The sequence below is a fragment of the Siniperca chuatsi genome, linkage group LG3 (genome assembly GCF_020085105.1).
Source record: "Siniperca chuatsi isolate FFG_IHB_CAS linkage group LG3, ASM2008510v1, whole genome shotgun sequence".
Classification (NCBI taxonomy): domain Eukaryota; kingdom Metazoa; phylum Chordata; class Actinopteri; order Centrarchiformes; family Sinipercidae; genus Siniperca; species Siniperca chuatsi.
The window spans coordinates 11,789,099-11,815,811 of NC_058044.1; the positions used below are offsets into that span (position 1 = coordinate 11,789,099).

At 38.6% G+C, this 26,713-nt stretch overlaps 1 protein-coding gene across 9 annotated transcripts in view; it reads left to right on the top strand.

The window, feature by feature from the left end:
* inpp4b (inositol polyphosphate-4-phosphatase type II B) overlaps nt 1–26,713 on the top strand; it is a 147,637-nt gene that overhangs the window by 54,745 nt on the left and 66,179 nt on the right. For all 9 annotated transcript variants that reach the window (XM_044185247.1, XM_044185273.1, XM_044185255.1 and 6 more), the window contains 4 exons: nt 11,909–12,020; nt 14,876–14,945; nt 18,265–18,412; nt 25,383–25,513. In XM_044185247.1, the coding sequence (XP_044041182.1) occupies nt 11,909–12,020; nt 14,876–14,945; nt 18,265–18,412; nt 25,383–25,513 (461 nt within the window). The remainder of the gene's footprint in view (nt 1–11,908; nt 12,021–14,875; nt 14,946–18,264; nt 18,413–25,382; nt 25,514–26,713) is intronic.

Consider the following 26,713-nt stretch of genomic DNA (forward strand, 5'->3'; position numbering starts at 1 on the left):
AAACACAATTTTAGCACAACCTCCCTTCTATACATAATACATTTGTGCTTAACTGTAGACTTGTGTAGCCACTGAGAGAAGGTTAATTGTCATTTTGTTGCTTTATTTGTTTTGGTGTCTGATTCCACTAACTTTGAGAAATCTCTAGAGTCGCCAGCTCATTGTTGTTTCTAGCATCTCAACAAGCAAGAATAACTCACATTAATTTGACTTGTGTTTGTCCAGTCATGCGTGCTGCATATCCACTGTGACATGCATCCTCCATTAGCATAACAAGAAGCTCATGGTGACTCATAATGTTGACACTGTTTGGAATAAACTGTGAGTTTGGCTACACTGCAGGGATATGCTGCTCGGGTATATTTCCATTATTTTGTTCACCTGCTTTCACATAAATGATCACCCAGGTCTGGTCACTCAGTGTGAGTGAGCAAAAGGAGTTGTGATGTGTGCATAAATTTGTTGCTTGCATTGGCATGTGTGAACATAGACACCCACACATACAGAAACACACACACCGCAGGGGCTGGTAGATGTGTGTGGGCAAATCCTCCATTAAATAGCCTTCATGTTTTTGTAATGAAGGCTGACTGTGTCTTTGCAAAGTCCCAACTGAGACTGCCTTTATTTTAGGTCAAGGTCAAATATTTATCTTTTTGCCGCAGCCCACTAATAGTATGTGCACCATGGAATTGTGTCTTGTTTATGTACCTAGACTTTTTTTTTTACTTTGGAGAGAGTGAGAGGGAGAGAGAGAAACCCTCTCAACAGTAAAGAAAATATTTCCTGCCTAAAATTTTGGCTTCTTTGCACTTCTCTTTTTGTGTCCAGGAAAGGAAGAAGCACAGAGGTTCTATTATTATTACAGTGTACATACACTCCACTATTTGCATAAAGTTCACATTCCTATACTGCTCCATGTTAGTCTGAAGTGATATTTTTAAGAAGACACATAACTTTGCAGAACCTGATCCCTGTGTCTTTTTAACACCCTGAGAGGGAGCCCATGCAGAATGCTAACTACTTGCCTTGTCTATACCAATGACCTGTATCAACACAGCTCTTAAATCCATTTCATTCAATGAGAAGGAGAAGAAAGCTCTGTGCTGCCTGCCATAACCTCATTTGAAAGGCTAGTTTTGACAGCAGAGTTATGGCTGACCTTTCTTATTGTGTTTTTTAAATTGACTTTGACTCTATTAGGAAGACTTATCCTTAGACTCACCTGGTTGCTATGATCTCAATCTGCACACTGCACATTTTGTTTTAATTCTCTCCCTGTCATGTTTATGTTTGACTGTAAAGATGAGCTTTATAACACTTTTACACATGTCTTTCATGAGTTTTAAACATCTTCATCTACATCTAGGCCAGTGACTATTTAGCCATCTAAAATAAAAGAGATCTACAGATGTTTTTGCCACACTTAAGCATTAGCACATGGGTATAGAGTAAAATATCTCACCATTTTGAATTTGGTCATTTGTGTCCTAATTTTGTTGGTGATCTCCTGACTTTTCATCTTGTGCCACCAACAGGTTAAAATTTCCCCTTTTTCTGCAGTTCTAACTTTGCCCGTTAGCATGGTCATTTTAGCACTCAGCTCATAACATAGCTACTGTAGTTGAATCTAAGTACATGCAGGGCTGACAAAGTACAGTTTAGACTGATGAACATAGCTGAGCCTGACAAGCCGAGTGTGCAATGTCCTAAATGGCCACTGTACAGAGGATAATATATTTTGATAAAGGTAATAACATGGCCTTTCGTCTCGTACCACCCTCAGAGCAAACATTTTCTTGCCCACTAGTGATAAGGATCTAACTGTACACCCATCTGGTAATGCCTAGTGTATTTCTGATTGTATTTGTAATACATACCTGCCGGTCACTGTTTTGTATGAAGTGTATTCAGCACAGCAGACTTTTCCAGCATTCATATTGTTATGAGATGGTGGCATTTTCTGAGCAAGTGTATTTACCGCCTGTGAAGCTCTTTACAAATAGCATCTAGCTGTGAGCTTTTCAGTGCGCACACACATACACACAAACATGCAATTTTATTCATTTAGACACACACACAAACAGATAAAGTCTAATAAGCAGCCAATTATTTGTTTTGAAGTATGAGGTATACACCAGGACTAGGCGCTGTTGAAGACCTCCTAATATGTTACTTTTGAAGGTTACAGTAGAGCTTCATCTTAAGATTATTTTATGAAAACATTTTCCACAGTCCTACAATTACTCAATTTTAAATTCTCTTTCTCTCTTTCTAAACATGGAAATTGTTGTCTGTGGAAAGATCACTGTAGATCATTCGTATGTAAATAAGTCAGTAAAGCAGGGAACAGACCTAAAGACTATTGAAAGCTGGAACAATTAAAACACACATACATACTCATTTCTACCAACAGACTTTTTATTCTTGATAGTCTAAAAGGAGCACATACTAAATCACTTTGTTAATACGGTGGACACTATACTGAGAAAGTGGTAGACCACAATTAGAGTTGTGTCGCTAAGCAACTCCGCGAGAACATGAATTAACATATGTACCTGTACCAAAACAGAAATGGACATATATCGAGAACAATTATGTTATTCATTTATGCTGCAAAAAAAAGACAAAGAAACTGAGAAAAGCCAAAATTCAATTAAATGGTCATGGGCACACATGGACTGTAAACTCTGCTCTGGCACACTGTATAATTTTTTTATTTTGCTTGCCATTTTTTGATCACTTTGACTGTTTATTTACAGTGTTTTCTTATCATAAAAATTTTATTTCCCGATTGTCACCACCTTGCCCTGATCACTTGTGACATCCAAATCATAACTATAATTAGGCGTTAGGATTTCATCCATGGCATTTTTCGATTTTTCATCCATGTTGGCTTAAATGTTAAGCATGAACATTCTTGACCATGGAAATAGCAGGTTTTTTTTTTTTTTTTAGAATTCCAACTCAAGGTGCACTTACTAGCTTTTTTCTGGGGCTTTTAATGATTATGAATGATGATGATGAAGTAAATGGATTTAAGTTATAATTGTGTGTCTGAGAAATTTCTTTTTAAGTTTAGGAAAGCTGCACTTCAAGATGCTTGGTAAAAATTTGGACTGATTGGCTGCTCTTAGATTTTGTAAAAGGCTTTTACCAAAGTTGTGGAGCCACACAGTCATCATCCACCTTTATACAGCTAATAGTCCTGCTGTAAGGGTGTGAGGCTCCATTACAGTGCAATCACCACCACTAGAAACAGTAGCTCTCACTTTCCATCTGCTTTGCTGTAGCTCACACACACACGCTTTCTTCCTCTCTAACACATACATGCACATAGTGTTGTTTGCATGCACCATGCCCTTCAATCCCCCAATGAAATCTGTGTGGGGACACCGATAAAGGCTTGTCAGTGCTTTCTCCCCTGAGGTCGATAATTGAACCTGCTATTCCTTATGACTTGGTTCTGTTATGTCTCTGACATAATACTGTTGCAGCTTTCCAGGTAACATAACAATTACATGCCACATCTATGTATGTCATATCAGCAGCCAGTAAGCTGAGCTTAGATTGAAGACCTGAAATCGCTTGTTTGTTTGCTGCCTTTGTTGCTAAGCTAACTGTCTCCTGGCTCCATCATCATATTTAACTGACAGTTATAAGAGTGGTATGAATCATCTTTTCTCACCAAGAAAGCAGAGTAATAGAGAAATAGAGTATTTCCCAAAATGTCAAACTCTTCCTTTAAGCTTTAAAGGGACAGTTTACCCTAAAACCAAAAATACATATTTTCCTCTTATGACATTTTAAAGGGACAGTTCACCCCAGTAGTGCTATTTATCCATCTAGATTGTTTTGGAAATATCGGCCGTAGAGATGTCTGCCTTTTTTGAAGATAATCCACAGATTTGTTGTGAGCAGTTTCATGTAGGAACTATTTTCTTTCTAACAATAGTCCCTACATGAAACTGCTCACAACAAATCTGTGGATTATCTTGAGTAACCGAGTCATGATTTCTGGAAAGAGACATTGCTTTTGAATTTTTCAAATGTATGTTTTTGGAGCTTTGAGCACCACAAGCCGAATGCAATCTAGTTCTATTCTATTCAAAAAATGCAGACATCTCTATGGCCGATATCTCCAAAACTCACGCCAAAACAATCTAGATGGATAAATAGCACTACTGGGGTGAACTGTCCCTTTAAAATGTCCTCACCAAGCCAAGGTTTACTACATTTAACTGAGTGAAAAAACAAAATTTGATACACAATTCATACAAACACAAAGACTTACCTGCTATCCACTAGTAAGTGCATGTTTGTCAGAATCAGTGGCGGTCTAGATAGTGTTGGTTGGCTTCTTTTTCAAAAGCAATTACAGGAGAAAAACCATCTGTTTGACAGATGAAAGGAGACTGTTTTGTTAGCTCTTTTACAGTTTGTTGAAAAATAATTTTGAAGCCTTAGTGGCTCTCTGTGGGGGAATCTACTCTCTCGAGTCATTACACTTGAAACATGTGATTTTCTCTTCAGTTTTTCAGAATCTGAACGTTTTTTAGGGTTTTTTTATGTTTCACAATGTGGCTTGCTAGCTTAGTTTGACCCCCTACCACTTAAGTGTTAATAATGTAGTATTCATTGAGTGAGTGGTGATGGAGGTCATCATCTGGGCATATAGTACGCTCTTTGTCGCTGCACCACCTGCCCGCTACCACTCAAACATCGTCTCCACCCACACTCATTGAATTGTCATTGATCTGCACTTAGCATTTCATTGACTGCATGCCACCCATCTTCATCGTCAGAAAGGTATTCACACAACTGAATGCACATAGTTGAGAACACATGCACCTTTTGAACACTCATCTTAACTGTGACACTACTTGTAATGCACATACACAAAACAAGCTTTACATTGAATTGTGTTACAGTAATAATGAGAACTGTTGTATGTAGCTCAGTGTATTGGAAGCAGACAAAGGATAATGTGTGTGTGTGTGTGTGTGTGTGTGTGTGTGTGTGTGTGTGTGTGTGTGTGTGTGTGTGTGTGTGTGTGTGTGTGTGTGTGTGTTGATTGAGTGAGGTGAGGAATGAAAGACTGTAATTATATTTCTACTGGTGACTGACACTTAATGCTTGCCCTTATCCAATTCATACAGCATATCTGGCCTTAAATCCAACTTTAACCATTTGGCACATAACAACTGTCATGTACATTAATTTAAAGGGCGCTTTATGGCGGTAATGGCCAATAATGCCATAGCATGGTGTGTTCTCGCTGACACATACCACCGGGCGTGTGTGTGAATGTGAATATTGTGTGTGCAGTATCACCTGTGACAACTGACAGGCAGTCCCTATAATATTATACTAATAACCTGGTTGATATAAAATAAATATATAATAAATTCACTGTTGAGTAGTTGCAACCGAACGTTTATTACTATATGATGAATTAAAACGAAGATAAATGTGGATAAAATCACAAATATAAATAAAATACTGATGACAGATAAATGTCATAGGAATATCTGAAAATATAGCAAAGTTAGAAATTACATACGAGAATCCAAGTTTCACTTTAAAGTACTAAACCCTATCAGATATGGTCTAAGTTTCTTTAGGGAGATTACAGGAATATGGATCTTGGTGGTGAACATTTTTTGGATAAAGTTGTGTTAAACTCAGCTAAGATTCATGATATCAGTTGCTGAGACGGCTGCGAGAGGGACAACCAATGCAGTATATATTCAATATTTTGAATTAGCGCCACCTTTTCAGTCTTGTTAGCGCCTGTAGTGCACATACAGCCGCTGGTCTCTATATGCCTGTGGTAAACACAACAGGCAGTGGAAGTAACAACAGTTTGTTGACCTATTCTCGCCTAAACCACATCACGACACCAGAGACATATTCTGCAGTGTCGAATTCTGTTGAGACCGTCTTCGTAGTTCTCCTTTTTCCCATGGCCGATGACAGTAATGTGCTAGACTAAACAGGATATCATTAATATGTTCATTATTTTTTGAACATTGAGATTTTAAGATTTAAAACACACAGACTCTTTTTAGGTGCCTCAGTGAGTCCTCATGCCACTCATTCACAGCTTGACATTCAATAGCTGCTGGTTACAGCTGTAATGTATGGAAACATAGCATTTACACTATAAAGCATTATTGTATCTAGAAACATTATATTTGTGAAGATCTTCTCTCTGCCATAGTAGCCTTTAAATTAATGGTGCATGAAGGCCTCCCCCATCTGACTTTCTTGAAATTCTATGAAATGTATAGACATTGCACACAACAGTCATCAACTACCTAGTTTTTAACCCCAGCCTGGATTGATGTGATTGCTTAAAGAAATAGCATCCTTTCTGGATAGTTTTTTCCACCTTGCTTCTTCTGTGAAAACAGCTTATCCTAGAGTGTTTCTGACACTGGTTAAGCACTAACATAAAAGTAAATGTAGTGTGAAGACAGTTCTCGTCATGCAAGAATACAGTAGTGTGTGTGATGGAACTGGAACAAATAGGATGCATTAAAACTCACAAATCTTGTGCAAGTATCCATCTTGCCCTGACATGGCTCCTATTCTGGTTATTACAGATGTATTGCAGCAGACAAACTGATTTTTTACATTGCATAAATTTGCATGTTGTAGAGATTGATCACACTGGTGTATTCCGGATAAATCAGCTTGTTTTGATTGAAAATGTAATGCTTACTCAACCTTTCAAGCATAAAAAGTCCTGAGTGTGCCACCACCACTAAAAGTTTCTTAATTTCAGTACCAAAAAGATTTTTACAAAACTTTAATACAAGATACACAGCATGTTTTGCATTAATTTTAGATTCAGGCTGAATATATATTTTTCGTGGAAGGCTCTTTCATCAAGAGGAAACCAGGGCAGTTTTTTCTTTGGGAATATACTTCAAGTGGTCCAGACAAGCCAGAGTGTGTCATGTGTGCTCAGTTTAGGGTCCCCTGGTGATTCTGGCTAGCTCTATGAACAATGCCTGCAGTGTAGTCTTATTGATTGAGTCTTCCAGTTGCAAAATGTGCAATTACGGCTGAGTCACATGATAATGTCATTCATCCCCAATGAAAATCAGGACTCTCAGTATCACTTCTAAAGCTGGCATTGCCCATTATTACAGTCCTGTGTCCTAACATCTGTCCTTAGTGAAAACTAGCCAGCCCTATATTTAGCCCACCCGTCCAGCTTTATATAGGTCAAGAATCCCATCTACACTTCCACTGCTACACTTCAAGGCTGTAGCATTCTTGTTGTCGGTGTAGGATCCTGGCACTTAGTTTTCTCAAACCACTCCCATTCCACAGGCAACATACAGTTTTAAGGTGTCCTGAAGGACTCCTAAACCAAATCTCCTGTGGACGAAATCCAGAGCAAAAAGCAAAATAGTTTTTCCAGGTCCTGCTGTGTATTTTTAGTTTCCTACAGTTGAAGAAAAAGCCCTTGTGAGGGGAAAGGCCAATGGTGTTTTGCTTCATTTCTGTCAGGTGTCTTCCTCTGTGAGGCTTCCCACAGAGAGAAGCACCTGATGGCCACAGAAGTATTGCTGCTTTGAAGTTTTTTGATGAACTTTCCCCACCCACGGACTGTTAAATTAATTCTTTGAAAATGTAGTACAATTGTCCCCTTGGCGTCGCTCTGTAAATCTTTCCTTCTTTTTGTTCACAAAGCAGCAGAAAAAGGGCATTTGCTTGGCCACTTTTACTCTTGTACTCTAGTTGCCTGTCTTTGTTCATTTGTCTTCAACTTCCCAAGGTCTATACATAATCATCATAATTATTATGTACAGACCTTTACTACCTTTACCACTTCCACTCTTCATGTTGAGCAAAAACAAGCTTCACGTTGTAGTTACACCCAAAGACAAAACAACTCCTGAATATTACCTGCTGTATCTCCAAATTTTGCACCAGTCACTGTATTGCCGTGCACGTCTATTACACCACAGTATAACTGCTTATTTCACAAAACAAAAAAATCCATCTGTAACTGCCATCTAACCGCCAAACAAGCAAATAATAACAGTAGTAATGATAGTATTTACAGTAATAGGGGAAAATACTAATAATGGTAATTGTGATACAATGAAAAACCGCAAACATACGATGGTGCTCAGGTTTCTGCAACTGAGAAACACACACAAATATCCAGCTCAAACACTGGGCTGGATATGTTTACTCAAACTGAGAAAATTCTTTCGTGGTGGCTATGTGTGGTGGTTTTAGGTATGACTAGTTTGTCTTCTAAAATTAGATCTAAAATTCCCCATAATCTCTCCTGGCTTTCTTTTTCAATTTTAAGCCAAAGTTAGCAGACATTTTCCTTTAGGGTCCTGCCTGGGTGCATATCTGTTTATCATTTAATTCAATACACTCGTCCTCATTGTACATTCTACAAAATGCAGTGTGACAGACGGTTATCAAGACTGTTAAAGTCATTGTTGAAGAGACAAACTCTCACAAGGTGCTGAGTGTGACTTCACTTAATTTGTCTGTTGTCAGGAATAGACAGTACAGTCAATGTTTATTGGGCAAATTAAGTTTGCTTGTGTATTTTCATCCCAAGAATTAAACTACTTACACATACAATAGGTTCATAACTAAGTAAGCATAATGCAGTAGTGTCTGCAGTGGAGACTACTAATTCATTGAACCTTGGTAAAAAGTAGTAAAAGTTCCAACTTAACCATAACATTTTATTTTGGGGATCCTTTGAGGATAATATACTGAAATTCATATAAATGTTTCTCTAAAGAGAGAATGTGGTTATTCCTGTTATTATTCAGAAGAAGTAAATGTAAGATATGACACTCAGCAGGATATTTGATATAGATAGTTTATAGACTCGTTTGAGCAGTTGCTGTATAGTACCGTGTATATGTACTGTACTTAACGTATATGGCTCATACATAAGAAGCCTCTTAGACCTGTACAGATCAGTTATTTGAAACAAATTAAACTGTGTGTTCCTACATTGGAATTGGAAAATGTGTTTGTAAATTGCAAGAGAGTCTTTCAAAAGAAAATAACCCTAAAATTCCCTGACAACTAATTATTTTTTGAATTGTGCCAAATTCATAGCACACATTTTAAGCACATTATTTTTGTCACTTTAACAAAGCAGTCTTATTAAGTGTTGTCATAAAAGAGATCCTGGGCCAATTAGATTTTTAAAAAGATGGGCTTGCAGGCAAAGAACAATCTGTAGATTTGTTTCCACGCCAGCTCTAACAGACGGAAAGAGAGGGGTGGAAGAGGAGGGGGTGTGGAAGGGGAGGCGTAGTTGGAGACAGGCTTCTTTTTCATCCACAGCCTTAATCAGAACCTTTAAAGTTAACTCTAAGGTCAGTTTGTGTGCATGCTAAGACTGTAGTTTGCAAAAAAAAAAAAACAACAAAGTTTGTGTCACTGTGGACCAGACGTTCTGTCAGGAAGTTGATGCCTCTGCCCTTTTTTTTGCTTGATTTTAGCAGAATTTGTACAGTTAATCAGCAATGTGGTGAGGGAACTAAATCAAATCACTAAAATGAGATGCTGAAGAGTTTTTTTCCTAACAGACATTAATGTATAAAGATTATATTTGAACAGGTGCTGAGTTTCCGTTTGGCCGCAAATCAAAAAAATCACAACATATCTTTCAAAGGCATAAACCAATTATCCTAAAGCAATTCTAACAAAGTCCCCTCTGTCTGTTTAAATGGAGAGTTTCATTAGTGGATTGAGGCAGTGCAATCTAAAGAGTAGAGGGCCACTGTAACCCCTAAGGTTTGCCTAGGGAGGACTATCACTGAATGTGATGCATGTTAATCTCCATTTCCTCGATTATGTTGGGCCACTGTCAGTGCATATTGTTTGTTCAAAGTCAGGGTGACTTTCTTTTACCGTGCTTCAGTCCTCTGTTGCACAGAGAAACAGAGGGAGAGAGCGATGATGAGGATTGGGGGGGAACAGAAAGATGAGCAGAGGAGTAAACACTAAGACAGGTGTCTGGCAAGGGACAATGATTAGATTTATAAACCAACCAATGTTATTTTCTCTGCTTGGGGACTGCTGTAAGACATTAAACGCTAACTGAAGCTCCCAGTGTCCCATCGCAGAGACTTTTCCCTCCATCTCCCTCCTTGGAATCCCACTCCTCCTTTCCTGTAGTCCCCCCCATACCTCTCCTCAGTATCTCTTCTTCCCTTTCCTGCTTTCCCTCGGGTGCGATTAGATTTTCTCCCTCGTGTCCGACCAAGATGGATTGGCCTTGAAAGCATCCTTTCTGCTTCCATCACCATCCTTGCGTTTTCTCCTCCTCAGTCAGGGGTGTGTCATCCTTCCCCCCTGTCTCCCCAGACCATTGCCTGGCACACAACATCCAATATTTTCTCCAGATGGAGTGGAGCTGAGCACATTAGGGATGGGTCTGTTAAGGTGATCATCTTGCTCGCGTAATGCCCAGGGACCATTTTTCTTCATTTGAGAGCGTCTGTATTGCTGCCAATACTATAGATTTTCTATCAGCTCCTTAATCATAGCTCCATGATTGGGAAAGTGATTGGTCGGGCTCCCTGATATGAAAACTCTAGTATCAATTTCATGTCTGTCAGGGCACATAGCCTGGGTTATTAGACAGCCATTTGAACATTTATACGAAATGTTCCTTGCTTCAATCCCACCAACTTCCCACTGGAGCAGGCATGGCTTTATTCTGCATGCATACTCTGCAAAATCTGACAGAAAAAGAAATTGCCGCAGTACAAGCGCTTATGTCCTGATTCCACTTTTAAGTCAAACAGCTTTATAATTTCACAACCTGTTCAAGGCTGGAAATAAGCTTATTAGGTTTGTTAAAAATGTAAGTGCTGCCATCTCCAGGAATGCTCTCTGGGTCGGAGATGGCTCACTATGGCAGAAGAGACGGGGCAGGGACAGACGTGTCCCCTATTACAAACTCACTTACAGTGATTTTACTGCACAATATCAGCACTTAAAGATTTAACTGGTGTGATTTTACAAGTAAAATCATTTTTAACAAAATCAGTGATTATAGATATGGTGGGTTAATTAAATATAGAAATGTGGGTGATGGTGAATGCACAGAGATATTAAAAATATTAAAGAGCAAAAACCTCTCGGAGAGCATTCGTGATGTCCGGTGGCTCATCTCTGTTGGTAGACTCCCTGTGAGAGCTGTGGTTTCATGGAGTTGCTACGTCACCACTAAAGTCTGTCCAATGATTTATTGCAACTCCGATGAGACACAACAGCACCTCCTGGATGGACTGCTACAGGGCTCAAGAGGTCTGGTCCACCTTGAAAGGACTCGGCCTATTCTTCACTGTAAATTACAACTCAGTCATGTATGGCCTCCTTGAAGAGAAGATGCCTACAAAACAAAAAGAACTATTTCAACTCGTCATCAGCATCGTCTGTGCAAAGATCTGGAAAACCAGATGTGCCATGGTCTTACAGCAGACTGTCATCGACAGCAACATGGTAGTGAAACACGTGCTGACTGACCTCCGGAGGAGGAGGACTTTAGATAAAGGACAATTACTCCCCTGGAACACACTGGACTTTTAATATTTTACCTCTCTGTGCACTTTATCACTTTTACCACTTTGTATTATGTTTAGTATTCCTGTTTTGAATTATATTGAATTATTTATGCTGTGTTTTTGTAAAACTTTGTATTTAACTTGTTGAAACTTAATAAGATTTAATAGATTTATTTTTTAAAAAAGAGAGGTGAATGGAGATGAATATTTTTCAGGTCCATTGAGGGGTAGTACTCAGAGGAAAAGATAATTTAACAGAACATACTTTTTATTCAACAGATTAAATGAAGAGGCTAACACTACATAACTCTTTTCCTGTCTCCTTCTAGGTCATCTGATGGTGTGTGCGCAGCAGGAACAGTGGTGGTGAGTCGTCTGAAGATGGGGGAGATGGAGGAGGTTGACGTAGACCACATCACCACTGACATACCATCACAGAAGGTAAAAAAAACAGGGTTAATGAACAAAGCAGGAGTCTCCAGATGCCTAGCGCTAATGCTAGGATTAGACTGGCACTGCTCAAGGCCTCCAATGAGATTAAATAAACTTCAGTAAACTCTAATGGGGATTTAGAGGATGTGTGTGCGTGTAATGTCTGAGTACATCTGTGTTGTCTCTCTGTCATATATAGAAAGGATTAAGACACTGACCAAATTAACATTCTGACATACGTGCACTTGACTCTGTTTGTGTGGGATTGTGTAGCCTGTCCTGCAACCTTCCCTCGTCTGACCAAGTGGAAGATATTTCCTGAATGTGGCTTTCTTCTTACCACCACCACCCCCTTCTCCACTCTAATCTCATACAATACATACTGCTTAACTCGGCTCTGAAGTGACTGACGTAATCAGGGGAGAGAAAGAGGAAGAAAGAATATTCTCCTTCAGTTTGACAGTAAACCGAAGATTGTCTCATCCAAATGGGTTGCCACCACACCACAAATGAAGTTGTATGTACTCTTAATTTTCTGTACATTCCTAATGGATCCCACTTTGTTGAACATTTGTCAACTGAATGTGTGCTGTAGAGCCAGAGTTGGGTATTAAAAAGTAAAGAAGGAGCTTTAATGATGTTTCTGATCTATAAAGAGGAACATTATGATTTTTTTTAGCACAGCTCTGCAAGGCAGCATGGAGACTTGTAGTCCTTTCCTGCTTTTGATTTGCTGTTGTGTGTGTACTTGTGTGTATTTATTTGTGTGTGTGTGTGTGTGTGTGTGTGTGTGTATGAATCACTGTCTTATATAATTGACCATGGCTACATGGCTGACTGGCTTTCGCTTCTGCCCACCCCTGTTGCTGGTGCAGGGAGGTTCCCTGCTAGGCTCCAAAGTGTCACTGACAATCTGCCCATGTCGCCTTGATGAATGTGTTGCTGTGTGTGTGTGTGTGTGTGTGTGTGTGTGTGTGTGTGTGTGTGTGTGTGTGTGTGTGCGTGTCTGTGTGTGTTGTCACAGCACATTTCCACTTGTGCATGTTGTCTCTGTTGTAGAAGATGAGGGGAGGAAAGAGAGAAGGCATATGACAAACATGAGGGAGGGCTCACTTGAGACTCAAGACTCACTTGTGGGGAAGTTCTTGTTCAATTTACCCTAGTCGTGTGCGTGTCTTTCTGCTTGAATGTGCTGTGTGTGTTTTTGTGTCTGTGGGAGGGTCTGAGGCACTTGTTGGATCATTCCCTGTCGTTGCATGGGTGTCTGCTGCTCATGAATATCCCACTGACCCCATAAAAACAGTCAGCTGAAAGAAGAAAGAGACTCCAGTCACCTTTGATCTGATCTCTTTACATATTTTAGTCTTCAAAGAGCCATCGAACACATGCTGTCCGCTGCCTACAATTACAATGGGACTCCTTTCACAGCTGTGGCCCTTGGCTCATTGTTAATACTTTTCATTATCAGAGACCTTACTTGTACGCTTTCTGACACATTTTGTTTTGGAGTTTGTGAGCATGGGCGTTGGTTGGGTGTCTATTTTATTTAGGATCAGTTTCTAAGCTAGGAGAAGTGTATGATTGTTCCTAGCAGTCATTAAAGTCCTTTTCTGGGGACAAGTTTGGGTGTCTAGCTGTGTTAAATGGTTCATCAGACAGGACAGACAGGGCAACAAAAGATTGTTAGTTGTCAGTATTGCTTTTATGAGGAGTCCCAGACTTAATGCATCAAAAGGCATTGAAGGTTTTCAGTATCAAAGACCTAGCAAAGGCATAGCAGAGTGTACAGATAGAAGGGTATAGTTTTACACTATTTGTTAAATTAACTTAATGGTTTTATACTTAATAGCACCAACAATGTGCTACATTGGACAACATCACAATAATATAGTAAAGCCACAAGGATTTGTGTACATTTTTTTAGCATTCTTTTTTACTTTTGTTGAAATGAAAAGCTGTTTTTATCTATCTCTATCTGATATGAAGGAGCCATTGTTTCAAAAATCATGAAGAATTTCGAGTAGTAAATCTGTCACCATTATCATTGTAACAAGTTTGAACCATTAGATTTTTTAACTGAAATGAAACATGAATCTTTACACATGTTCACATTAGGACATCATAACTGTATTTTGAAAATGACTACATATATAATGCATGAATGGTTTAATGTGTGAAATTTTTGTTGGCTTTTGGTTTGCATTTGTTTGATTTGTGTTTGCATTTCTACAGTAGAGTCATTTAATTTCAACGAAACAACCTGTTGTGGGGACAAATGCAGACAAAAATAGTAGCTGCTGTATGCACATCACAAATACTACAATTAAAGACTAGACCCATATGGAACCACACAGAGCAAACATCTGCTGTTGCACTGCACTCTTTTTAGTTCAAATCTTCAAGCATGCTGCACTTCTGCCTTCACTGCAATCAGTGATGTCACAGCAGGTGACAGCTGAAGGAAAACACCTGCTGTGACTTCACTGACTGGATTGGTAATTTATTACCTCCACTGCCATTTCAGTCTTCATTAACTCACCATATTGCAGTTTCGTCCTCTGATAGTCAACCACTGAATTTTGTTGTAATTCTGGCTTGACACTAATGTTATATTACTTCTTAATGACAAAGCTAACTTGGGAGTTTCATACCTAAACTGGTGCTAAGCTGTGAGATGAAATATTGGTCACGGACTATACTTGCTTAGGGGTGTGGTCATCCCCAATGTACCTGATAAGTACTGGTCATGATCAAAGATCCTCAGAAAAATATTTCATCATCCCTGTTGTTGTCTCAGAAAGAAAATTTTGACATCAAGTAATATTCTCTCTCTGTTTCTCTCCTTCTGTTCTTTTCCTTTCCAGTGTCCCTTGGTTTGTGAGTCTGCGTCCCATGCCTATTTTGACAGTGAAAATAACCCACTGACAGGGCCAGGTATGATTCACACCCGGAACACCTGTAATTTCACCATTCATCGCTGAATAAAGTGGCAATAAAAAGAAAACCAATAATAATAAAAACCAGCCAAAAGAAAAGAAAAAAAACATTTCTTCTCTAATTTCCTTTTCTTCCTACTTCTGTATGTTTTGTTTCTTTGTCCACTTGCAATAAAAAATATTTACAGGAGTAAAATGGTAAAAACAAAATAAAACTTGAAATAATTCACCTATACTCTATTGTAAGGCAGCATTGTGCTTGTTAACATCCTGTAACATCTTCCTTTATCTAAAAGTTCCTTAATGTTGATATGCATTGACCTTGAACTGGCATTGAATATCCTTTCCATTAACAATGTTGATATGTTTCCTGCTTTTATTAAATAGAAGTCTTGGTGTTTTTAGGCAGCGATAAAGAATAGTGGGAGGTATCTGGCAATGAGGTAAACCCTCTTGGTTCTTTGTGGACTAACTTAAGACGAGCAAAAGATGCTATGCTACAGTAGCTGTGTGAGACTAATTTAGTGGCGACACAGAAAGCTAGCTCTCACTGGTAGAGAAAGAGAGAATTGTAGAGAGAAAATGAAAGACATGTAGACAGAAAAGGGATTGACTTGAAAAGGTCACGACTCCCACTACCTTCACAGTCTTGTTCAGAGGAGACTTGGGAAACTAGTTTCCTTTTTTATCTCATGCATTCTTTTGTTCCACACATCCATTTTCTCTTTTATCCAGATTCCCACAACCTCCCTAAGCGCCCCATCAGCCCCACGCCTGTTTTCATGGTGTCATTGTTGCTTACTGTTTCTTTTGTGATTAGCTAGTGAACTGCAGCCAGTTTGCAGGTGCACATCTGCAGCCCGTCAAAACAATACCCTCCCTGCAGACCCTGCCAGATTGAGTAATGCAATTTAGTCTTCCACTTTTATTACCTTTCAAAATGAGCATGCGGAGAGCAGGGAGATAGGGGAGCCCACCCACAGCACGTCTCGGGAAGTCATTTTCTTAAGAGGTGTCGTGAAGGGAAACAGAGGCATCTGATTGGTGGTCAGATTAGTGTGGTGGCAGGGGGAGTTCAGAAGTTAATCTGCTTCTCTGACGGAGGTGGAAGTCAGCAACTGTCGCTCGTCCGATTAAGGTTGTGCCTTCTCCCCCCTTCTCTCCATGTGTCTCCAGCTCCTCATTTATTTTTGTGATCCATTTCACTTTCTCTAATCCCCATGCCAACAATGTCTTAATATCCCATTTCATTTAGTTGCAATTATGAATCCTTTCTGGGGTCATTCCAGTGCCAGGCTAAACCTTAATCATCATTAATTTCAACATCAACTTCAGCATCGTAGAAAAATAATAATAAGTCTCTCTATAGCCTATTTGTCTTACAGTTATTGTCCTTCAGAGGATCTCTATTGTCTGTATGTACCTTAGTTTATAGTGTATCCACACATTATTTTTGCATATTATGATGTAACAAATTTGAAAAACAAATTGAGCTGAAATTAGCCTTTTTAATTTATTCATCATTTTACAACACAAGGTTGCACAACAAAATGAGTTTGTATTCTCTTCATGCTACACAACATAACAGATAATTACATTTTTTTCAGAATAGGGTAACATGTAAAATAACTAATATATAATATATAAATATAATATAAAATATATACAGTTATTTATATACATATATACATACACATATTACACTCAGGAAATAATTCTGCAGTGCAGTGCAATTTTTTGAATTTGGTGGAATGTAAGCAGGAGATAGAGATAGTGATGATAATGATAATCGATTTGAACAATTTTGGCTTAGCTCTTTAAAACAAATCCAATCATCATTCAATAATGTTTCAGCATTAAAGCTGAAAAAAATAACAGATTAAAACAAAATGTAGCGAAGTTTGAAGGAGCTACCGCCCGCCGCATCTACACAACAATGGAAAAATGAAGAAACATGTCATTAATGTGTTTTGGACAACATGTCACGGATGAATAAACTACTGTATATCAGGCTTTGGCTACATAGAAAGTATTTGTTAGTAGGATCAATTCATTGTTTGTTTTAGACCTTTCATGGGATCTAATGAGAATAAGAAAAATACATGCAATATAAAATACATGTTAGCTGATGCTAAAGAAATTGATTTGTACATTCCAAATCAATGAAAGATACATTTGTCTTGATGGCACATTTTTTTACTTCCACAAGCCAGTTTTTTGTTTTGATTTCAAATGGTTGCCCAAAATTCACTTTCTGAAACAAAGTTGTTAAAACCAACCAACCAGCACACGTATTAATATCCTCTCACTACATAAGAACTCCCACTGTAGTGCTCCTTCTTGAACCCATCTGCATTGAAAGGAATCACTGAACTTAAACACTTGAGGACAAATGACGTAGCCCCACCAGATTAATGACTTGGGCACATTGATCGATTACTTTGACAAAAGGACAATCTGGGTCCAGATCAAGGTACAGTACAATATGGAGGGTTTGGTAGTGGGAGCGCTCTCTGTACTGACAGTAAGAGCAGAATTGTGGCTCCCACTTTTGAATTCAAGCAAAAACATTTTACTGGTGCCATGCATGTTTGACTGCCTAGAGCGAGATTTTCAACGTTTCACCCCGGGTGCTTCAGCTCCGACTTATTGAGTGACTTCCTTTATGACTGCAGCTCTGGAAACGAAAAGGGGTAGTAAACACTGTTCAAGGCACACAGCTTTTTTGCCCTCTGCTGCCAGCATGCAGATAAGAGCATTAGAGCTGTTTTTCGTTTCCAGCTTTCGATTGCTGCTATTAGCCACTCTCTGCAAAAATGAAGAAGATGGGGTTGAATCTGAATAGGTTTTAATGGGAGAGCTGGGCGGTGGGGTTAGCAAGCAAAGTTTCAGAATGATTCAACTGCCTCCGCCCCACTGTTGTGCAATAAAAAAGCAATTAAAATAGAAATGGAGGAAATAATAAGGCAAAGATTAACAGGACAAGGTCTCTGTATTTCAGTCTGTATTCTAGTCTGCTTTGCTGCTACTGACATACAAAGAGAGAGAAAGAAGGCCTTGGAAGATGAGAAACGCCTTATCTATGGCAGACACAGTTATTGATTATAGAATTTAATTTGTGCTTCATACCTTGTGTGACTTTTGAAGACGTTCTGTCTGTAGCGTCCTTGAGGTTGCCAGTTGTCAAAGTTGGTTTAGATCTTCTGTTTTCCCTTTGTAAAATTTAAAAAGTTTATCTTTGATGAGAACGTGATGTATTTTCTGCTGCATCAGATGGTTCAATATACCTTTCTTCCCTCCCTTTGTCTCCCTCTCAGTGTTCAAGAACCCAGTATGCAAGTTGTACAAATTTCAAACCATGGACAGCAAGTGGATGTTCGTGCGGGAACAAATGGAGGAGTGCACGTTGTCCTTTAGCATCCCCAAACAACTGCTCTCGCTATATATTCAGGAGGACATGAGCAGGTAAGTCACTTTGAAATCATACTGTTGATCCTGTGGATGTCACTGTCAGTTTTCTCATTGCATCAGATAGCTCATTTCCTGTTTGTGCAGGCATCAAATAACCAGCCAATGGAGAACAATCAAAAGTTCAAAGTAAAACTCAAACCAGGTGTTACCTCATTATGCATACAGTAGATGTGTGTAGTTTCTAGATCATCTTCCCCGACCCAGTTCACCTGTAAATGATTATTTAAAAGTTCCGCCTATATTTGGAGAGGAGTGAATTATTCAGATCTGCTTGACACTTCAAAAGAGGCTCCTATGCCCATGTATCCAGAAAACGACAAACATTGTCTCTTTCAAACACGCACTCATGGACACCTTCTCCCAGTCCTCTCTTGAAGCATTTTAAGGCTTTATGAGAGGCTAAGATGTCAGTCCTGGTTAATTTGGTGACACGCGTGGTTACTTGTAGTAACAATAAGCACAGGTTAATTCACAGGCCCTGAATTCTGGAGGGAGAAAACACTCCTTGAGCAGCTATTTTGTCAGAAATAAAGAAGGGGAATTGTTATATCTGTTAACAGCTCAGCCAAACAAACTCATGTTTTAATAAAAAAGTCATGCCATGAGCAACTATGGTCTGAATTCATGCTGCTCTAAACTTCCGTTGTGGCAGGTCATAGTAAAGTTGGTTGCCTTGCTGAGGAGCCTGTAACTCTTTATCTAACAGCTCACTGTAGCGTTTCCTTCTTGTTCCATTACTCCCTCCAATATTTAAAACTGACCCTTTCAAAAAATGCTAAAAATGATTGTTTTCCTGTTTTGGATTAAAATTTTGATAAAAATTGAATAAATGTGTTTGAACACATATAAAACTGCACCAAACATATTGGTATCAAGAACATAACTGCAATTAAGTCCAGTCCTGTTAATACTGTGTGAGAATGAGGACAGGTTAAGGCAAGGTCAGAAGGAGGTGATGTTTCACCAGTCTCTGAGTGTGCCCCCGTAATTACATCAAAGAGTCCTTTCCCTCAGGCTCGACCAGTGTTTGTCAAGGCAGATCATCGCTCAACTGGCCTGTTGTCCCTGGCAACCCCTTCTCATAACACACAAACGCATCCATACATACACACACACACAGCTTGAGAGGATTTCTTTATGCTCACTTCAATATTAGGAATAGGCACAAAAAGATGCAATCGGAGATTTTGATGAGAGAGAGAGTTTGATTTGTAATCACCGTGTGCACTTAAAGCATCACACAGAGTTCAAGGACATGCAAAAACATACACTCAAATGCAATCATACCCTCCACCACACACATACACATACAACCAATCACACTTCCATTATTGACTGATTGACTAGCTTTGTTATCACTTTACCTGTCAAACAGATGTGCTGGAATCTGTTCACATTGCCAGACCATGGTTCCCACATTTCCTCTCTCCATATCTCTAACCCTACTTTCTCTTTAAATAGAAGACAATCTGCTCTGCAAACTGATCATTTAAATCACAACTAAATTTAGAAGACAATTATAGAATACGTATTAAATGTGTTATCTGTATAATACAGCTCATGAGCACACAGCAGGCTCCAAACCATGACTACCATATACAATGTTTGTTTATTAACAGGCATGTGTACCGTATCTCAAGCTTGGTCGCCTAAGCACCTCTCCTATAATCCTCTTTAAATGTTGTCTTTCTCCACGGTGCCTCTCCATTTAGCAGATTCTGTCAGCCAGCCTCACATTGGTGCTAGCTCTGTGTTGTTAATGATTCACTTAGTGTTGCAAAGTTGTGAGTGTAGTGGCGGATGGTGGGTGGCTTAGTTTGCTTTATCACTCTATGATAATCTTGGATGTTTCTTCCTTCTGTTTGTTTGCTTTGATTTCTACAGTCATGTTCTAATCTAACTCTTCATCTTGTGTGTGTGTGTGTGTGTGTGTGTGTGTAAAGATAATTAATGCATGGTTAGTTAAGTGTCAGTGTGTGGGTGTCAATTAAGCCCCATTCATTAAGAGCTGTCTGGTTTCTCATTAATGCCCCTTCTTTTCCTGTTAATAAAAAGAAATAAAAGTTCTGTGATTGTTTATCAAGATCATATAGGTGACATTTTGACGCCCGGCTTCACGGTTTCCAATTGTTCTGTGCATTCAGGATCAGTATTAGTGACTGTGCTTGTTGGATGGAGCAGTTTTTTCAGAACGATCTGCAAGAAGGGTTTGGTTTTCAGTCCACTCACGCAATTTTTATTGACCCCACACACAAAGCCCTCTGTGATTAAATTGAACAGGCACTATAACGCACCATGAAATAAACGTTCCCACATGACAGGTCTTTGCTCATTGGGAAAAGTATTCTGTTTTCCCAGTCATCTGTCAGTCAATTTTAAAACATTTCTACTTGATTTTTGTTCATTGTTTCATTTTCTCATATCTGCATCATGTTTTAGTCAAAATAAATGACTAAACTGGGTCAGCTACCGTATGTCTTTATATTGAATCTCAATCATTATCGTTGTTAGAAACTGCAAGTTTATTTTCCCTCATCTCCACAAGGAGACACCAAGTGGTGGTTCAGCAGGGAGGGAGGTACCCTCTTTATAAATAGAGGCCTGGATAAGGACTTCCTCCTCTTTGTCTCCAAACACCTTCACCATGATTGAGTGTTTGTAGGTTTCCATTCTTATCATATGTGTTTTCTATTTCTATTGTTTTCTATTTTTATCTACTTATTTCTTATCTCATAGTCTACTTAAGTGGAAAAAGCCAAATGCAGCTTGTGTGAAAATGTATTCTCCTGCATTATTCCAAATACTTTTAGTATTTTACATTTAGTTACTTTTGGAATAACTTTTGGAAGTTTTTTAGCCTAAAGAATATCAGATCCATAACAATCCAAGGGATCAGCCATCCATAACACAGAAAAGAACAACATAACATACCATTTATCTACTGTATGAATAATGTCAACAAACCCCAAATAGTAACAAAATATCATCAACAAACTTACTAATAATCATCCAGAAACAACAGATGACAAGGAAGGAAAATGGATTAATTCTTAGCACAGTATACAATATTATAAGAGTATGTATACAGTATCTTAATATTAGGAAATATATTGCCTGATTTGAGTGTAAAGTACAGTATCATTTAACAGGTTAAGTCATTTAAACCTGGTAAAATATAGATCATACTGTATAATATTAAATATTACATTCACAGTGCTTAGAAAAAACAAAACTAAAAAAAAGTATTTATAAAAAGTTTATACTAAAAGTATAAATTGTTTGGAATTTTTTTTCCAAATGTCTTCTGTTAGATGTAATACTAAAAGACCTGACTGACACTGTGACCCTTTTTTACAGGCATATAGTTAATTACCCTACACTTACTCTTATCACGCCTTTCCTCAATCTCACCTTTACTCCTTCCAGACAAAAGCACTCTGATTAAGGAGGTGATACTATATCTCTCTATCCACCATCCCACTGCCTTATCACCCTCATTTAGTAAGCAGATATGTTTCTCTATTATTTTATCCATCATCTGTTATTTACATCAGGATCATCAGAAGATTTTTGTGAATGTTTGCAATCTCTTGAAGAGCATTGTATCACTCTACCACCATGTAACATTTGCTATATATACCATACAATTAGAGACCATTGCCCCTTGATTGGTTAAAATGGTCCATTTATGGTATTAGGGGCTACTTCAACTGAAGTGGGTATGCTGGAAACAATATATTTGATTGAAACCAGGGGGAAATGTGGGGTGGCCCTACTCAGACCTCAATAGCTTCGAATCTACCTCATTGCTGTCGTCTTGACACCACAAGAGTCCCGATATATTTATCTTGTTCATCTTGTGCCATTAACATGCATCAATGAAAGACCAGTGATTATTTTTCCCTTTTTAAGAACTGATGCTATATTTTTCTTTGTTTTCATTTAAAAAATAGGAGTTTTGAGCCACTCCCATTTACAAATATGCTAATCTGTTTGACTGTTGCACACAACCATTTTTAATAAACATGTATATTCATCATTGGTTTCTGTTTAAATCCTTTCATAATTAAGAATGATTTCAAGCACTATTCATATGCTGAAAGTAAAAAGAATACTTGGTAATCTGGAATCACTTACTTTGTGAGGAAGCCTCCTGTCTATCTTCCTATGCCATAAGCATAAATTACTTACAACCACCTGCAGAGCGCATTGGCAGAGTTGCCCAGCATGTGGCGCCTCTCTGCCTCTGCGTTGTTTCCAGCTGCAGGTTTGTTTAACTAGAAAGAGGCAAGAGATGAGGAAAATGTCTCATATGTGATCTGCCATTTGTTTTACAGCCAGTTCACTTGTTTTTAGCCAGGCTAGAAAACTGCATCTTCTCATGTCATTTGCAAATATTAGCTGTATGCATATGTAGCAAGCGGATGGCATACTGCACTGGAGTGTGTATTTAAAGAGTCAGTTCACCCAAATTATAATAACCAAAAACATATTTTCTCAATTAACTCTGGTGGTATCAACCCATGCAAATAATTTTGGTTTAATTTGCCCAGGTTTTCATATATCCTTCCCTGAGATTTCTGCCTCCAATACATTGGAGGCGAATGGAATTTCTTTGTAGTGCTCAGTGTAGCCCGACCAATACTGGATTTTTTTAAGGCCGATACTGATATCAATATTTGGGAGTTTAAAATCTAATAATGATGGGGTTTTTTTTATTGTGACCAAGATACGTACTGAGCAGGACATTTTAAAGTGAAAAATGTACTTGTCAGTGCTCTCTGGTGGCCAAACTATGTAATGGAGACAAACCTATTTTGGCATTTCTGTAATGAAATTTCTTCTTACTTATCAGCAGACATATACACAGAAGTATCTGCAATTCAGTCAGCCAACTCATGTGGAAAGCATTATTGTTTGGCATCTACGCTCTGATCTCATCGTACTAACTTCCCCCTCTAGGGAAATGTAGACTTAGAGCCTACAGGTGGATGCTGTAGTGGAATTGGGGCTTTTGAATGCTAACAACAACAGCAGCAGCAGTGATGGCAGCAGCAGTAGCAACAAGTAACAACATAGCTTTCAGGTGAGCTGTGTGGCAGCAGGCACACAGCAAAAGAATGAGAAGAGAACTGACGGCTGAACTACTCCACCATGATTAAAAGGGTGTGTTTGATATATGATGCAGTGGGAAGACGTGGAGTGCAGTGTGGATGTAGCGGCGGACTCAAGTTGGGCTGCCTGAACTGGCTGGCAGGCTTCGCTTCATTAAGCTTATATCGGACAATATATCTAGCTCTAGTGCTTACAGTGTTAAAAAACATGATATTTAAAAAATTGAACCACAAAATGTTTTTTTCAGAAACATTGTCCCTGTTACTTTGGATAATTCACAGACCTCACTGTAAACTGCTACTACTTTCTAACAAAGAAATAGTGCCTATTAAAACTGTTGACAGCATGGCTAGATACCACTAAAGATACATTAGAAAATATGTTGGGTTTTTTTTGTAATTTGGCAGAACCCACCTCTTTAAAATATTGTGACATTGACTCACTCTCTCTCTCTCTCTCTCTCTCTCTCTCTCTCTCTCTGGCATCATTTCTATCGGGCTCTGCTGTGTATTGAAATACTTCAAAGTTATCTAAAAATAACTTACTTACCTGGATGAAACCAGGAAATAGCCTGGAGAGGCCATCAGCACCTAATGCTTTTTTGTAGTAGTTGAAATACAACAAAGAAATAACCACTACATTATGCATTCAAGCAATTAGGCCTGGTCTTAACAATAAGTCGAACCAACGAGCATTTATGCAGACTTTCATTTTAAGACATACAGTATACAAAATGCATGAGGTATAATCACAGAAAATTGGGATCGTTATCATGAAAGCAGTGCATATGACTGTGTATTTGTTATCCTGAATACTATATTGAACCTCCTTCAACCTCTAATTTCTATAATATCACTGCAATTTACTTTTCAATGGATGCTGGAGGGCTGTTTTCTGAATGATATCACATTCAAATGATGAGCCTGTGGTAGTTTTGGTGTTATCACTTCCTGTTTTATTTTGGTAGTATTCTTCTTCCCTTGTGTGTCTTGTGTTTTTACTTCCTGTCTGTATTTTCCCTCCAGTTTTGATTGTTGGTCCTCCCTTCATTGTTGTACACATGGTGTTGTTCCTTGCCGAGCCCTTGTCTGTGAGTTTATCTTGGATTCTTTGTTCTCCTGTGAACCTTGTTTGGATTTTTGAATTTTTGGATTTTGGATTTTGGATTTTGGATTTTGTCTGCTCATTACCTGTCTGCTCACCTCTGCCTGTTCTTGCCTGCATTCCACCCAACAATAAACACGGTAGTCATCCAGCTACTTCACCCTGAGACCGCTTCCTTGTCATCTGCTTTTGGGTCCACATACCTCCATACAGCGCCCCTTACAACAGAGCCAATGAAAGAGGTTGTACTTTCTAGTAGGAAATCAGCAACCCCCATATATTGTTTTATATGTAATGGTAGAAGAATGGTAGGAGCAGGGGATGCATTTGATAGGGCAGAGTGGATAAGTGGGCACCAGCTACTAGCCTGAGGTTCAGAAATGTGTTTATCTGGCTTTGCACGGGGTGCTTCGAGACTTTACTGTGTCTGCATGTGTGTCTGGTTCAGTATGTGTAAGCTTGTGTCTGTGTTTTACCAGGATTGTTAATAATTTTTTGATACCCAAACTAGAAAATTTAGATAATTTGAAAGGAGTTGGGGAAGCATGGATGTGACCCAATATTAGATGTTGCATTACAATAATACTCAGTAGTCCCCCCCCCATTAGATTGTTTTATGTCTAGTGTTGTATGTTTTAAACTAAGCAGAAACAGCGAGCAAGCCAAGATTTGTGGACTTCACTGATGATCTGTTTAATATCCATTAAAACCACAAAGGTCCTCACATATCTGTGTTTATCTGTAGGGTGCAGGACCTGAGGGAGCTGGGGGAGCTTTCTCCTCACTGGGACAACTTAAGAAAAGAGGTGATGACACGATACGCAGGAATCATCAGCTCCTACCAGGAGACTTTGGCTGAACTGGACAAGATTACTGGTATGACTGCACCTGCTGCTAAATTTTACATTCATACCTGTGTCCACACATGCATTCATCCACATGCGTACAAATGTGTTTTATTCAAAATCGTACAAAGACACTTGCTTATGAATTAGTTCTAAGATGTTTGGAGTGTCCTTGGTTTCATAGCTGTCTTTGTTCAGATATGATTGTCTGGGTTTTCTGGTCCGGTATATGAAAATCCTCTTTTCTCTTATCATGGTTTGTCCTTGGATGTACAAAAAACATTTTTAATCTCTCCAAAGGATTGAAATGCAACATTGTACTGTGAAAAAGTAGAACTAGAGCGTCTGGCTATGGTTTGCAGATGGCACTGCACACCCTATCAGTCAACCAACTCTTTCTCTTTTCAGTAAAATTAGTAAGTAAATTTAAATTTTTCTTTGTAAAAAATCAGTGTTGGTAGTGGTGAAAGTAGACTTTTACTGTAATGTGTGGTCCCTAAATATATAGACATTACGGGAGTAAAGGTAAGGAGTAAAGTAAATTAGTGATTAATACAATTTTTGTAATCTGGCCGACTTGTCCCTGTGTTGATTCTCTTATAACCTGAGCATAGCTCAAAAACACTGCGGCTGCCACTAACCTGTTAATTTCAAAAAGAGCGGACAACTTTGAGTTGAAGGATGGATTCTGGATGATTGTGTCAATGGCAAGCTCAGTGTGAGGTTGTTTCATTTATCTACTTGCTGTCAAAGAGTTTCCATAGCAACACGGGTTTCATCAGGGGCAATTGAAATGTGTGTGCCCATGTGCTCTTCTGTGTTTTGGTAAAGTAAACGTTTGCAGTGCACATAAAAACTGATACAAATCTCTGCCATGTGCAAACAAAAACAAGAGTCTTGCATCACATTTACAAATATTCTGTGTTCTACTTGGTATGCAAATGTTTTTTGCACACTTTTTGCTAATGTTTTACATAATAAAATGAAGCCACACTGTTAGCTTTAATGTGAACACAGAAAGTAATTAGGCTGTTTCTCATTTGCCTCTGACACTGAACAAAGAAACATTGGACATGTGTTTGTGCCACAGAATGCCACTGATGATGGGGTGTTTGAAACATATTTAGAAATATGTAGGTGATATCATTGTGTATCATGTTTAGTTTCATTACTCAAAAGCAGGATGAAAACTTATACCACATACAAACAGTGTACATACATACTATATACT